Source organism: Cyprinodon variegatus, unplaced genomic scaffold (genome assembly GCF_000732505.1).
Source record: "Cyprinodon variegatus isolate N-32 unplaced genomic scaffold, C_variegatus-1.0 Scaffold1141, whole genome shotgun sequence".
NCBI lineage: Eukaryota > Metazoa > Chordata > Actinopteri > Cyprinodontiformes > Cyprinodontidae > Cyprinodon > Cyprinodon variegatus.
The window spans coordinates 174,943-191,446 of record NW_015151594.1 but is presented as its reverse complement, the minus strand read 5'-3'; the positions used below and the strand labels follow the sequence as shown (position 1 = coordinate 191,446).

General features: G+C 36.9%; 1 protein-coding gene across 3 annotated transcripts in view; it reads right to left on the bottom strand.

The window, feature by feature from the left end:
* The window catches only part of dock4 (dedicator of cytokinesis 4), a 154,612-nt gene that overhangs the window by 14,926 nt on the left and 123,182 nt on the right, over positions 1-16,504 (bottom strand). For all 3 annotated transcript variants that reach the window (XM_015400736.1, XM_015400738.1, XM_015400737.1), the window contains 7 exons: positions 12,776-12,859; positions 10,822-10,941; positions 10,406-10,527; positions 8,847-8,958; positions 6,709-6,790; positions 5,489-5,598; positions 2,273-2,345 (listed from right to left, as the gene is read on the bottom strand). In XM_015400736.1, coding sequence (XP_015256222.1) covers positions 2,273-2,345; positions 5,489-5,598; positions 6,709-6,790; positions 8,847-8,958; positions 10,406-10,527; positions 10,822-10,941; positions 12,776-12,859 — 703 coding nt within the window. The remainder of the gene's footprint in view (positions 1-2,272; positions 2,346-5,488; positions 5,599-6,708; positions 6,791-8,846; positions 8,959-10,405; positions 10,528-10,821; positions 10,942-12,775; positions 12,860-16,504) is intronic.

Here is a 16,504-nt window from a genome sequence, read left to right as displayed (position 1 = left end):
CATTAAGATGTGAGGAAAAAAAACAACATATATATATAAAAAACAAAGCCTCTCCTCTTATGGACCAGTTGTTTAACCTGCTTCAGAAATGGTGGAAGTATTGTCTCTGGCTTAAAAGTTAAAATAAAGAGAAGAACACATTTTCCAAAAACTTATTTTAATTTCTATATCAGTATCCCTGCCAAGCCTCTTATCCATTATAATCGTAATATATTTTCAATAAGAGGGGGAAAACATAAAAATCACTTTCCAAATGATACTGTATATGTTAGGAATGCACTGATTGGCAGGAGAAGGAATAGGATGATATTTGGCAGAAATCAGCAAAAATCTATAACCTTAATGCATTCCAATACCTTAAAATAAGAAGGGATTTCATTCTCTGAGATTTAAAATAGTTTAGTTAGCTTTTCTTTCCTAGCTAAGATGCATAAGTGGTTTCTCAATGATACAAGTACTATTGCTTATTAAAAGAATGATTACGTTTTTTGTATAATACTAGTGGTGGGCCGTTATAGGCCTTAACACTCTGTTTTAATTCCAGACTCTTCTCAGGCGATAAAAAAACAGAGCTGGGTCTATACTAATGATAACCTTCTCCTTGATCTTTTAGCGGGGATGCATATCTGGTGTCGAGAACCAATCAATATTCCAACCTGTGTAGGGATACTTTGAAATTACCACATCGAACGTGACGTGCTGCCATGGATGCCGCTATAAGCCCATCTCTATCAGCATAGCTAACTAATCTCCTCGCTCGGTGGACAGCCACAAGCTGCCAGCTTGAGCTCATTCTCCAGGTGGCCACAGGTGACCCATCTTAGAAACTACCTGCGAGGTGAACTATCATTAGGAGAATACATGACCAGCATGCCACGGAGAAAGCCGTGAAGGATGAGAAGTTGATCAAGGCGACGTGTGTCAGATTTTTGGAGACAATATATTGTTAAAGTGGAAAATCTATAATTGGAAGTGGGAAACTCTATTTTTTGCTGCAAAAACACAAAAAATGAGCAAAAAAATTATTTATAGCTTTGTCCTAATCTTAAGCACGAAGATGAAATTACGTTTGATTTTGCAAACATAATTAAAAAAGGAAATGTTTGCTTATAAATTTTGGAGGAAGCACACATATCATGAATGCCTTTGACAGAATCCAAAGGAGCGATTTAAATATAGATGAATTTAGATTTAAATCCAAGATTAAAGTGAGATTAATCTAGATTATAAAAAAATCAATCATTGCCTACCACTATGTAATACATTTAAGTCTGGAAGGTAATCACTATTTAGAGGAGCTAAAATCAGTGAACCATTGTCTGACTACAATTCTGATGGTCTTACTTTTGAAGTATGCTATCTTTGCTTTAGAGAAGTTTAAAGAAAGGAGCTTTGTGGACATCATTTTTAAACTCACCTTTTTATGGCAGGTTAAGCATTGAATATTACATGTTTTTGGTCCTAGCTTAATGTTCCTAGACATGTTCAAATCTCATTAAGGTCCAAAATTTTTGAACCATTTGAACCAAGCTTGTTTGAACCATTTAGGATATAGCAGAAACTGTTTATTTTAAGAGTTGATATTAGTTTATGTATTGAGTTATGTACAAATGAAAAGAATTTAAAGAAAAAATCACCAAAAACATGCTAGAAATGCATATTTTTACAGTTTTTTTGTATTTTTTATTCAGTGGTTTTTTGATAAAAGTTTTTGTCTCGCAATCTGAAACAAATCCAATATAAAAACAACTAATCTAAATGATGTCAATTACGGTTTTATGAGAAAACTTGGATCTAGCTAGAATGGCAAATGTGCAGTCATGGCTTTACAAAAAAATTGGCTTTCTGTAAAGGTCATGAGAACACAATAGATTCATTTCTGCTCCGTTTATGTTTTTAGAGCAAGCTTCTATGGAGCTCTCTGCAGCAGCTGCCAGAAAACAAATGCTTCTCCACAGTGTGGTGAGAAAGGTACACACTGCATATATAAGCAAGATGGCTGACACCCTGGACAGGAGAGTATGCATAGAGGAGAGTCTAAGGAGCTGTCTGCTCTGGAGCTCTGCATAATAACGCTGATGGGAGCAATTTCTCCTTGGGGATTAGGATAAATGGACACAAATAAGGGATTAGTGAATGGAAGGGTTTTTCCCTTAGACATAAAATAATAGATATTCCATGGAAGAGTCATTTTGTTGTGTTTCTGATTGCTGAGTCGGCAGTTCTCCGTGCAAGTAGGAAGAATAATAGATGTGCAGCGTTGAGAATGTACCTTTATCTGGTGCAGAGAGGTTGGGGTCACTCCTGGGTAGAGTTGTGTCTCCTATCTGGTGAGTAGGAGCTCGCTACAGAAAGAGGAAATAACACATTTTAAATAAACTTATGAAAAACACACCGGAGCTGTGCTGTTTAAGCTCTTATAAGGACCAGAACAGAACAACAACAGTGGAGTGGGGTAAGAAACAAATGTAAAGTTCACAGTTTCTCTTTCAACCTTATGTTTGTTTTTTGTTTTTTACAGAACGGGACACGGACTGTACAGAGCCCTGAGCACAACTTGTTTTATTTTTTTATTTATTTATCATATACTTAAACATTTCTCTCATTTTTCAACTGAACTTAGAATTCATTAAGACATTTGCAGTTCCATTGTAGCATCAACCTGACTGCACCACATGCACAAAGAACTTTCGTTATGTTGTATAAATCAATAAAATATCACTGATAATAAAAAAATTGCTGATTTATATAAAAAAAAAAAAAAAAAAGATTTAACTGAAAAAAAAAAAAACACTTAAATTCAGTTCTGTATTTGTGTTCATGATCATCACCCTAAACACAAGCATAAAGCCAATCTGTTTTTATGGATTTTATAATATAGATAAAATGCAAATCAACACTGTTGATTCTAAGAAAAACGCAAACAGAAATAATTAAAATAACCGATTTATAATGTCACAAGATGCATGCATGTCTAAAAAAATAATATACATATTAATACCAAAACGTTTTCTACCAATGAAAGACATTTGAAGAGAATCTGGTAGATATCATAAAAAATTGTGTCTATAATTGTTAAATAAGTAAAACAAAAATAAGAATCTCGCTAAACAATCTTTGCAGAAGCCAGATTAATCAACTAATAAAAATGTTTTGTAGTATTTGAGTCATCTGTAATATTCCCTCTATAGAATTAAACATAAACAGGGTGAAAAAAGAGGTTAACTTCATATGAAGCTGCGACTGCAAGAGATGAATGGCCTTCAACAGTAAACAGATAAGGCTTCTGTTATCAGAGATTTGTCTGCGGACTGATTGTGTGGTCGGGTTACATTCTGTCCTTCAACTAGGAAAGCAATTACAATATCAAGCAGTTTCCATAACCTCTTGTTTTCGTGTTAACACTGGTTTGATGTACAGGACTTTCCCTTTTTCTCCCCTGAGGCTCGAATAGGGGCGAGCTAATGTTTAACAAAAACACAAGTACCGTCTAGTGCTCTTGAAAAATTGCACCTCTCAGCGACAAAATGGCCTTACACCATTTTTGTCTCCTACATAGAAGTCACCCATTGAGATGTATTGTACATTAAAAAGGTGACCTTGTTTTTTGCCAGAGTATGCACCTCATTGGGTACAGAAGTTGTTATAAACTCAAGATTTGCTTCAAAGAGTTCTGGAAAACTATGGATCTGCTTCCTAATTTGACTTTGTGGTCCAGTCAAACCTTTGCTGACTTTGATTAAAAAAAGCAAAACTTAACAGAAGCTCATTAAACATATCAGAGGGGTGGAGCAGGAATGCAAGAAATTGCTCTTCTTTCAAGGTTGTCGTCTTTTATTTCACCCCCTTGTCATATAAAAACCATTACAGCTACCATAAAAAATTGAATGCAGACACTTTTAACATTCTATCATAATATTATTCTGACAGACTTACTATTTGTTGAGGTCTAGTAATCCTTGTCTGTGTTATAAAAAGGCCATAAAGTCATGAAAAAACTCATCTGAATGATTGCATTGAGGACTGACAATTAGTTAAAAGGTGAGCAATAAATATTCCTTCCATTTATCATATTTTAACTTGCTGTCCCAGTTCTTCATGTATTGCTATGTGGGAAATTAGTCCAAAATGGAAAAATATAACTAACTGAATAACTGACAAAGACAATTTTGGCCTTTTTATAATTATTTTTTTATGTTGTCTTCTACAATTTCTGTTAAAAACAAAAGGGTTGAATTCATTGTGTGACCAGTTATCAGCTAACTAACTGTTATTAAGCTACGTCTGCATCCCAATTTATTCATAACTCTGGCAGATTGAGTTCTACAATTATTTACAGTCAATTATTTTTCAGATATTCTTACTAAGAAAACACTTGAAACTGGACACAAGTAAAAAAGATTTTTTAACAAATTAAACAAAAACTGATATCTTAAAAATAACTGTGTCCTTCTCAATTATCAATGATAATATTTGTGCAGTTCTCATAGGTACTGTGGCCATTCATTATGAGCTAAAGTCTGAGGTTGCAGGCCCCCATGCTGTCATTATAATCTGCGACTCATTTAAGACAGTTTCTTTTAAATCTACTAATATTTTCAATTGAAACTTTGCAATAATTCAGAATGTGAATAATGCCACAGAAACAATTATGAGTCCAAGTGTATCAAAGCAAATAGTATAAAGTAGATTAGCTTAATCTGTTGTAGTTGATTGCTGATTACCTGATTGAAAGAAGCCTCATGCAATTTTTCCCCCGCCTTTTTAGCTAAATTGGCTGTTTGAAAATCAAGCAGACTGGTAGCATCATCAGTCAATCTTCAAAAAGGTAGAAGTGGCAAGCGCTGTATGGTACTCATGACTCATATTGTTTCTATTAAATAATGACCCTAAAACCTGACTTATTGCTACAGATGGAAGCACAAACTCTGCTAGAGAATTCATACTTTGTTTCAGTCATTTTTTTTATTATTAATACTGTTGTTTTTTTTTACTTAAAAAGAGTTTAATTTGATCTAATGTACTCTACTGGTGTTGCACCAAAGTCAAAGCTCTTTTCCTCAGTTAGATTAGCTTAAAGGTATAGTGGAGGATTTTCACGATTTTTTTTAAAAGACCTGCTCTCTCTGCTTTGAAATATTGCACATACACAACCCTGTACCCGCTCCTGAGAGGGAACGCCTCTTAAATACATGTGAAAGCATGCACAAACCCATTTCTCCTTGTGCACGCTCTGTTTAAAAGTTGCTGTTTGCATCACTCATACAAGCTTACTTTCCAAAAGAAGATTTGCAATTTATCCACTATGTCAGACTCACTACCGGCAAGTGAAAATGGGGACGAGCACATAGGACGGCCTTATGTAAACATATAACCAGAATGATTGACAATTAGGAGGACCACTTATTTTAATGATCCACCCAGAAAAAGAACATCCTCCACTATACCTTTAAGCCAATAAAAAAATAAAAAAATTTTATTTGCTAACCTGTACAGGATCATGGGGGTTGGGGAAGATGGCACTGACCGGTCTCTCTCTCGGAGATAAGCAGGCATTTTCTCTGGAATGCTTGTGTTTCTCTGCCATTTGAGGCGAACCTGAAATGAACAGAAGGATATGTTAGAGCTCTGACACACGCACACACACGGGAAGAGCAAACATGTGCTGGACCAAACAGGGAGCAAGGTGTTAGGCTATTACCCGCAAATACTGGCAATCAGGAAAGGCCAATCTCTCTTTCTCCCTCCAAGCTTCTCTCTTCGCCGTCCTTTCAGCCTCACTAGCTCTACAACATGATAAATGGCCTGACCCCTCCTTCGCACACCCACACTCACACATCCTCCTCACTCCCCTCTAACTTCACTCCCTTGCCTCCTCCATTACGAGGGACAATCACAACAGCCAGACACGCTTACATATGTAACGCGATACGATAGATAGGTGCAAAAACCAAACGTGCAAATTCTTCACAAACGCTGCCCTTCCTCTCAGCAGCTGCTGCATGAATCTTGAACCATTAGCCAACTTGACAGCACTTGGAGGGCTATCATATGAATATAAGATCGCATTTGCTGGCTCTCCTTCAGGTAGCACCACAGAGGCAATAATTCTTCGCACGCTTTATGGGTAGACAGAGGGCACTTTTATAAGGGCGCCGCCCGCTGTCAGGAGCTTGCCAAAGGGGAGTGCATACGGTTCCATAAACGTCTTCATATATTCTCGCTTTTTATGATGGGGATCAGGGAGAAACACATTTACACATTCGAACACACTGGATTGAGAGGGCGGCAGGATGAGGCATTAGCTATTCACTCTGCACAGCGGAGGAGGCTTGGATAACTGCGGCCGGCCTGGTCGGGGCTTTTTATACGGGAATAGTCAGCTCAGTTGTAAAAATCTCTTATTCTCTCTTACATTGTTGCACGTTTTTGCTGGCTCTTTGAGTTCCCTTCGACACCATTTCTCTCAGCTGATTTATTTATATATCTCCATTCTGTATTCTCTTTGTTTTTCGTTTTCTCGGCTTGCTTACTTTTCAACATTCTCTTTGAGACTCTTTAGCTAGATTTTAACCTTATCAGACGGGATCCCACCACTCCACTGTAAGGTCGAAAGTGCGCCCTTTCTAACAAGCAACACTCCATTTAAATCAACAGGATCAGAGTCAGAAATGCAGATTTATTTATTTTTAAAAAATGCAATCTCACCTCTGGCACTGGAAGGGGCTGAGCTGGTGACATTCGGGGAGGCAGAATGGTTGGAGCTTAAACTCGAGGTAGATGGACTGGGCTGCAGGTGGAGACGACAACATTATGTACATTTTTGTTAAATAAACAAAATATCAAAATCATTTTCCGTTTACCAAAGAGAAATGAGCTTGCTTTAAAATAAGGTAGCTGACTTTAAACAGTAGTCTTTTCACTTCAACAATCTGGGTAAAGGGTACAATAGATTTGTTTTTTACTTTTTGCTGATGATCTTAATAAAATTTGATCTGCTAACATATAGCTTTTTAACGCTTTATAGCAAATACTTTACCACAATTTCTTTTTGTCTAAGAACTTTATTTTTGGTGTAAAAATAACTGAATTTATAAAGAAATTTGAGGGTTTTTTTCAAGCAAAAATTAAGTTACTGCAACGCATAAACAAACCAGCCACATAGATGAAAATGGGTTGACGACCGGGATTGGACGCTTGAAAACTTTGCTATAAAATGCTCCATAATGAAGCCTAGTTAGCACTATTGACGACACTCTTTGGGGTGAAAGTTGTTACTGAGAGAAGATTACTTAGCTTTTTGATTTTTTTTTTTTTTTACTATGAAAGAGATGTCAAGAAAGATGATGCATAAAATCTATACAAAGCTCCTAAATAATATTTTCTAGGCATGTCTCCTGCATAAAGCGGGACTATAGAGATAACAGGAAGGTGTAACAGAGTACAATTAATGTCACATATTCTTAGCATAATAGATTCATGTTTAATTGTAGAGATGAATAAAGCGCCGTCAGAGAGGTAAGCATTGCTAACTATCACCTTGAAGAAAAAACATTTTTTATTACTGCCAATACAGACACATTTTCATGGCACCTTTCATAAAGTATAAATCTTATCTAAAATATTGAGCTTCTACTTGCAATTTACACTATCAGCACTGTTAATATTACTCAGAAGTACCTTTGCTTCTTGGAAAAAATATCTTGCTTTATTTAAGACATGAAGGTCAGCAAAATGAAGGGATTAAAAATTTGTGGTAAACTGAAACAAAAACAAAACTGCTTTTTTTATTTCTGCTTTTAGTTTATGTCATTTGCAAACAACATGAACTAGTTTATAGTTACCATAGGGCATCACCTTTTAACAGTATATTTATTTGTATTTAATCATACCCTTTGCACACTTTGGAAATTTGATGAGATCTGATCCACCAAAACAAGCAGCTGTTGTTTATTTGGAGACATTTATTCACCATTTATTTACCTGAGCAATATTAGAAAAAGTGTTGAAGTCATCTGCTATAGTGCTTGATATGTTTCTTTGTTGATTGTTAAGAAGGATATACATAATTTATTATAAGCATTTCTTCAAATCTTTGTTTTATTATCTTTTGAGAGATGTCTGTTAAATAACCAAGCAAAAGCAAACTTTGTGGTAATGCGAAATCTTTAAAAAGGACCAATACTTTTGGCTTCAATCTACATAAGGTGCTTTGGTTGTTGTCTGATACTACTAATGTCAATTACCAAATAAATCTGAAAACAAAAATAAAGATGTTCAATGGAAGTTCTTAATGAACTCTATTACTGGTTTCCATCCTTAAGTAAATAGTTAATTAACAGGAAATGAAAGATTTAATATCCAAATCTATTATCCAAACTGACTTAGTCAGATTCCTGACAGCAGCCTTTTTCTCCGTGTTTCGCCTCTTCTACTATTACTCCAGGCCTGCCAGGTGCGGCAGACAGCTTGCCAAGAGTTGTCGGCAGCTCTTTGAATTGGGCAAATCTAGTTTAGATTAGACTCAGGCAGGCTCCCTGGACGGCCTGCACAAAGCACCGTGTCCTGAATTGATATAATCATGACAATTTGTTTGGCCGGACCGAGTCCTGGACATGAAAGACGGCATGATAGTGAGAAAAAGGGTCGGAGGAGAGAAAAAAAAATTAGGACGGAATGGAGCAAGGAGGGATTAGAAAAGAAAAGTGATACGAGTTGAGCATGTTGGAGCAGGAGGGCAAATGTTGGGATGTGGACTCAATCTACTACTTAAAGAACCTTTTTCTGGGGTGTGTGGGTAGTGCATAAGAGTCTGCTTGTATGTGTGTTTAAAGGCGAGAGATTACCTGCATGTTAAAGACTTCATCTGAGCTCTCCGACTGCCCGGTGATGTTACTGACTTCGTTGGAGGCTTGAGATGAAAGGGAGGACGAGGAGTAACGGTTCACTGCAGGGTAGCTGCAGGGGCTAAGAAGACAAAGAGGGCTTGTTATGGCAGATTTGGTCAAAGGAAATTAAGTTATGTTCCATGAACGACAACATTAAGAGCTTCTCTTCTTTTTTTCCACATTTTCTCATCTTAAAAGTGCATACATCAATGTGATATTTGGACAACTTTAAGTAACATATAACTAAAATGGAGGAAAAACACTAAAACTTTTTTTTACCCACAGTCAATCTGAAAAGTGTTTTTTGCATTTAGATGTAATGGAAAACTATCAAAACAATATGCATGGTTAGAAGTAAACTCCAAACATAGCCATTCCTGTAGTGCAACATGGTAGTGGTAGCAAAATGCTGTGGGAATGCATTTAATAGGATAGAACATCAAGCCTGATTTATGTTAGCCTTTTTACCCTAGAAGATAAGAGGGAATCACTGCTAATGAAATTCATTTTTCACTGAGAAATAATACCTACAAAAGCCTTCGAACACATCGAATCAACTTTTAAACAAAATCTAAAATATATTGTGTTTTATTTTATTTTTTCTATATATCAAACAAATAAAAATCATAAAATATATATAAAGAGGAAAATATTATAAAGAGGAAAATAGCTGCATTAGCCTAATGACAAAGCAGAACTGAAAAAATATAAGCTGTGGAATAAATTATAATGAAAAAACGTTTGTGCAAATGATGTCCTTCTCTTTTGAGTTTGTTTCAGATATTGCATGAAAGCATGTATTATTATTATTGTTATTATTAAATAATAATATTCCAATTCTTGGCCAAGCAGCAACTGTTCAGATCCACTTATGGATTCAGACCTGAAGGCAGCAAATGGTGCTTTAAAATCAACCTAACGCACACTGAAGTTTTCCAGCAAAGGAAGACAAAATATTTTTTTAGTTACGTTGACAAGTAGCTGTGTTTCACTTACCGTAAATTCACCAAGGAGTCCAACACAATGGAAAAACCGGCAGAAAATAAGAGAGAGATGAGGGATGTCAGTTTGGATGATAACAGTTAGAATGACAATTGCAGCATTTCATCAAAAGGACAAAAACGTCTAAAAAATATATACAGATATAGTGCATTTTCCCTTTTTTTTTTTTTTTTTGGAAAGCAAAACTTGATGCACGAAAAACAAGCAAAAAAAAAAGGAGGAAATGTCAAAGTGAGATAGAAGCGATGTGTGCATCGCCAAAGTTTCTGTGCCCCATGGGAATAGACTGTTGTTGGAGAATGTCGCAGGTAGACAGGGCGGAAGGGTCACTGAGCACATCAAAACACCCACCCACAGTCAGCCACAGAGACATACCCCCCCCCAGAAGTAAACAGCTGGAGGAAAGATCCATTACTAGATGATTTTTTAACATTTCACTTCATAAAAGATGGTATTTTACTAAAGCCCAATGTAAAAATAGATCTATTTAATGATTAAATTAATAATTTCATCACCTCCGCCTTGATACCCCTCTGCCCGCGTCCGGGCTGATGATACTTGGCACAGAGTTCCTGTAAGTCCGTGGGCTCCCATTGGTGAAGGGCACGGGGCTTGCCCGCACATAAGCTGGGAACTCCTGCAGTTTCAGATGAAGGAAAGAAGGAAAGCACATGATTAAAGGCTCCTCCAGTCAGCATGTGGTGCATAAATAAAATGTTTGGCATGTAGATGAGGGGAGGTTTGTTTAACAAGTGGTGGCTCCCCGCCCCCCCTTCCTTAGGACTGCAGGGGTCATAGAATTAGAAATCTGAGCACAGCAGATGCGTTCTACTCTCACATGTGGTTTACACTTTTTAATAATTTAAAGTAAGAAAATATGCAATCTTCTTAATTTGTTTATGTTGGGTCTGAATTCATCTGTGTTTAATACCTGTATGCCCAGACTGGATTTCATGAGATGGAACTGGTCCACCAGCTTCTTATGAAGGGGTCTCATGTCTTGGGGAACATACTTCTCATGCACAGCTAGGCCGTATTCCAAGATGCTGGCCTGCAACACAGAAATGGAAATATCAAACACAAATCCAGCAAGAAGTTCACTTGTGCTCAACGTTATATATACATATACAGTATATCCCTAAACCAGATTTGGGGGTATTTTTTTCGACTTTTTTTATTAAACAAACATGCACATTGTGGGATGTCTAATAAGTTCTCTTGTATTTTGAAACTGAGCTGCAGATGAAAAAAATATTATGGGTACATTAATGTTTTCGTCCAAATGAGAACCTTCTGTGCAATGAGTGGTAATTGTGAGAAAATCCATTGACCGCTTGTTTGCGTGGACTATTTGTAAATGGTGCCCTGCATTGGTGACCTGAGGTTTAGGCAGATTCCGTTCAGGGTGTGTCGTTTGCAGAGATTCTGTACTAGTTCTAGCTAGATGTTAATCTCTAATTCATACAGGGATGGGTTTGCACAAGGAAGAATCCTTTTTAAAGTTCTCACAGTAGATCCAGTCTGTGCTGGTCCTTATATTGAAGGTTGTCTGTATGAAAACATCAGAGGCGGAATCCAGACCCAGCTGATCCACTTCCTGCTTTTATTTAGACTCATCATTTTCCTGGATCAGACTTGTGTCAGCAGTGTTACCTGCACACTTTAGGAGTTTTACAGACAAGCCTGCTAGTGCAGTCATTTGTGTACAGAGAGAGGAGGAGATAGGGGTATGTGTGAAGATGCTCCTCAGTCTCACCGGAGCATGGGAAGCTTTTCAGTCAGAGTGAGATGTGGATGAGTTGGAGGAAGGTGTAAACGGCTGTTTTTCAAACCTGCAGCAGACGCTGTAAAGGTCGCCGTCTGCCAGGTGGGGAATGTGCTTAAGGCAGGGAGAAAGGATCCTGTAGACGGTATATTTTTCACAGCATTCTAAACTGCAGCTTGCTCATTAGCACAGAGGTTGATTTTTTTTAAGCTTCTCATTGTAGCGTCATCTAGCTGCCCTGATCACAGTTGCAGGATTGTCCCTGGTCTTGTTATGCATGATCAAGCTCCAATGATTTTAAAAACATAAAAACACACTGAGGCAGTAAAAGGTATGTAGCTCCTGCTCTAAAGTGTTACATGAGGGAGGCGCCTGTCTACAATGAACCCAGCTTCAAATCTCCAAAGGAAGCCACCTCACAGGAGTCAAGTTGCCAACATTGATGAGAGGTACAGTTGGAGTAGCTGAGAGTTTCAGGCTGAGGAACATTAACAGTTAAAAATGATTGTAACGACAATACAGTATGCTGCAATTCACCAGATTTCTACAGGTGCTTTGCAAAAGAGGATTGCTTTAAATAAACTTAACTTTTAACATTACTGGGTGTCCCAACAAGATATAGGATCATATTAAACGTCTGGAACAAAATGCAAGGTCAATCCTATTAAAAGCTATTCGTTTTTGTGCTAGAAAAAACTAATAAATCTAAATGAACTCCACCTTTTCTAGATATTCTGTAAAAGAAAGAGAAAAATGAGCTAAGATTAATGCTGGAAACAAAGATTCTGAGGTTTCTCTGCGTTTTTGCAAGAGGATAATTAAGCAGATATTAGTTTAAGGGGTTTATGTAAATCTTTGGATCTTTTTAATGTTTTTTTTTTTTTTAACTGTTCATCCACTACAAAAGTAAACCATCAGAGCCATAAAACAATGGGAAATTCATTTTGATATAGATGCATACATCTGACATGAATTGTTTTTACTTTTACCCATTTATGTGCACATGAAAACTACTATATATATAGTATTGAAAGAAATAATAAATATAACATCTTCAAAAATTAAAAATACTGTACTTTTTGAGCTTTTTAAAGAGGGAATTATTTCTATATTTTCAGACCTGTTCAAACATGAGCTCTCTCAGTCGACCAATCTTGTCTCCATCCTCCGGATGATTCATGATGTAGTCCTTCACGAAAAAGGCCTGCAAATAAACAAAGTACTGAGCATCTGAAGGCCTGGAGAGGATTATGCTTTTTGCATGGCAATGTTACCTAAATCCCAGCAGATCTGACTCAGTGAATATTTTTTTTTTTACTTGTTTATATTTTATTTGTGTAGTCCTTCAATGCATTTGCATTTTTGAGCAAAAATAAAAAGTGAGCAGCACCACTGTTGGGATTTAAGAGAACTCTCACTGATTACCAACCTGCAGTAAAGATACTAAAATATGACAGTATATACACATAAAAACAAAATATATAATAAAATCTAACAGTGAAATCAGAAACACAGATTTTTTTCTTATCATGTGCTTTTTGTTATTATGAATTATTTTTGTTGCATTAACTAAGTCAGACAAACAGCATAAATACCATTTTAATGTAATAACAATGACCAGGCTAACAATAACCCGGCTAAAATAACTTTATCATTGGTACAGTGACCCATTGTGACGATACAATAGAATGACTAATAGAAAATTAAAAAATCCTTAAAATCCTAATGCCTGCCTCTGCTAACATTATGTAACTATTTTAAGAGACTAACATAACGAGCTACATATGTGGACCAAGTCCAATGAAGAGTTTCTATCCTCTTACTTTTAGACACATCCCTGCTCCCGCATACCTGAATCTAAAATCATCTAAACGCTACAGGACAGTAGGTCTCTAGGACTGAAACAAGGCAACCCTGGACTCTTCAAACCTGGAATGAATTGTTTTAAACTGATTACAGATTTCAATTAATTGAACAGCAGGGAGGATCATCAGGGCTTCTCTTCCCTCCATTAAAGACATTTCATCCCAGCGCTGCGTGTCCCAAGCCCGTAACGTCATCAGCGACCCCCTTACACCCCACCAAGGACTGTTCTCCTTGCGGTCCTCTGGAAAGAGGCTTTGCAGCATTCGATGCAGGACCTGCAGGTTCAGCAACAGCTTCCTCCCCACTGCCATAACTGTAACATGCAATTACCTTTCACTGCACTTTAATTTAGATAGCTTCTTTCTAAATTTTATTTATTAATTTTATAGTAAAAGACATCTGTATATTATCCGATTGTACATAACTGTAAAAACCCTCTTTATAGTATATCCGCCTGTATATTATATTCGGTACATATCCAGCTGTAAATTTAGTTCATAACACTAGTTATCGATATATTATATTCAAAGGACAAATCTATAAGTAATATTCTGTTTATAATAGTATTCATCTCTATATTTATTCAGTAGAAACCCATGTCCTGTATTTATGGAACCATAATTTATCCTGCACTTGCTGCTATTGCACTTCTGGTTAGACCTAAACTGCATTTCGTTGCCTTGTACCTGTACCTGTGTAATGACTATAAAGTTGAATCTAATCTAATGTAATCTAATAAGACTGTTGAACTGTTGCAACTCTAAAGAAGACTCTGCATCACACTTGAAAATATGCACTAAATGGCAGATTTCTTCATAATCCCTTTAGATAGAACACAACTAAATATTCTACTGCATTTTGCACCTTATATTTATTTATTTTGAAGTGCATTGAACTTCTCCATATTAATACCTTTTGCACCATGACTTTTAACTGGTTTTCACTGTTTTAAACTGCTCATTCACTGTTAAAAAGCTGTATACATCGAAATTTAGTTTTGTATACACTCTGTGTATACAAGATGGCAATAAAATTTGTTCAATTTGCAAAATAACATTGTCTTGCAGGGAGAGCTATATTTTCCTAAATAAATTTTTTTATTTGGAATCATCTGGATTATGTGAAGGTTGTAGCTTTTTAGTGTGAGCTGTGCAAGAGCACGAGGCTAAAAACAAAGTATTTGCACCCTTAGAAAAAGTTTTCCATTCCCTCCAAAGGTGCAGTCGGTTTGGAATTGGCGCCCCCTGCTTTTTGCAAGGTTGCACTGTAATTTACCCCACCCCTTTTTTTATACGATTTTCTACCTTTTTATTGTTTTTTTGGATGTTAGAAGGAGGGGCCATCATGTAAGACCCACCAACGCTCTTCAACCAAACATTGTGTGCTCTCAGCTTGTGAGCTAGAAGCCCTGTTCCGTTCATACTCCCTATACATACACTGTCAGGTCCTTGCTGTTTACAGTGGCATCAGTGCCTGTCATACGTCTTAAGATTACCGCAAATCCTCTCCAGTCTGTGTTAGACTACATCGAAAGCAAGGAGAGAAGCTGAGATGATGAAAAGCCCAGCTCCCAATCTGTTCTCAAATCTGCCCCAAAAGGAAAATCGGAAGAAGAAAAAAAAAATGAGAGGCACTATGAGGTAAAAGGGAGGGTTTTCAAAAAAAGTGCAGCACTGTTCCTCTCAAGGACACAGCTGTCTGTTTTAAAAGAGACAGACTGAGAGAAAAGATGCTCGAGGCTGCTTTAAACACTCACAAACAAACACAGATTCCTATCAAAAGGCTTTCAGAGTCTGAATACTCAAGGTGCTTTAATATTCCAAACATCACCAGATGGCAATCTTTATCAAATTAGTATGCGCCATACAGGATAGCATATCTTATTAAACTCTGCAAAATGGCAAGATAAGAAATTATAAAACCTTTGAGTGCATAAATAATGTACTTTTTATTTTGTCGCATTTAAAAAAAAAAGAAAAAAAAAACACAAATCAAAAGCCTAAGGAAAGAAAGCTGCTAAACTGATCAATAATTTGACGTGGGATGGAAATTTCTCGTTGGGCTGGGACGGGTAGCACCCAGCTTCAGTTAATCATTAGCAAAGTCCAATTAGAAAGGGAGTGCTGATAGGAGGGGGAAATAAATCACAAGCCAATTCTGCCCCCTTCCTTTCGGAAGGGTTTCAACGGCGAATACAGCGATAAATCTGAATATTATTAATAACAATTTCGCCCTCATTTGTAGCAGGGCCTCCACGGCTGTCAATTGGTATTACGCAGTGAAAAGGAAATTAACAGATTTATAGGCTGCTGAGTTAAAGAAAAACTGCCGTTGATGTCGGCGGCGGTTTGAATGCAAAAGAAATATCTGCCCAGTTGTTGATATAATTTTTTTTTTTGTGTGTGTCATTTTTTTTCTTCTTCTGGGGATTGAAAGAGAAATTTCCAAGAAATGAAAAGCAGCAGAGAAATGTGAACGCTTTCTGCATATGGGGCCTGCAAACAGGCATGAGCGATGAAGAAAAAAAAAAAAAAGCTCCTACCCCTCCAGCCCCCAGATCCACGCTCACAGCAGTTGCTAAGCGACAAGAAGAAGAGTCCACTCAGTTCGCTGAGGCTAAAGCTATCTTCTTCAGTACATTTTAAGTTGCTTTTTTCTTTTCTTTTTTTGAGGCTGTCAAGCTTTTCGTGAAGAGTTGGAGCTCACCGCACGGTAACACTACACTCTCACGTGGATTTCTTTTGAGAAGCGGCAAGTAGATGCAAATGTTTGAGACTCAAGATGTTTTTCTTTTATTATCTGCCTTTTTCCATTCTACCCTACAATGCAGCAGCTGCATAAATCCTCCTACCTCATTCAATAAGCTAATATTAACCATCCATCTCTTTACACTCCTTCCCTCCATTTCTCTTTATGTGATTTTTTTTATGTGACGCAGCTCTCTTCCCTCATCTATCCTTCCATCCACCCATCTATTCGCTGA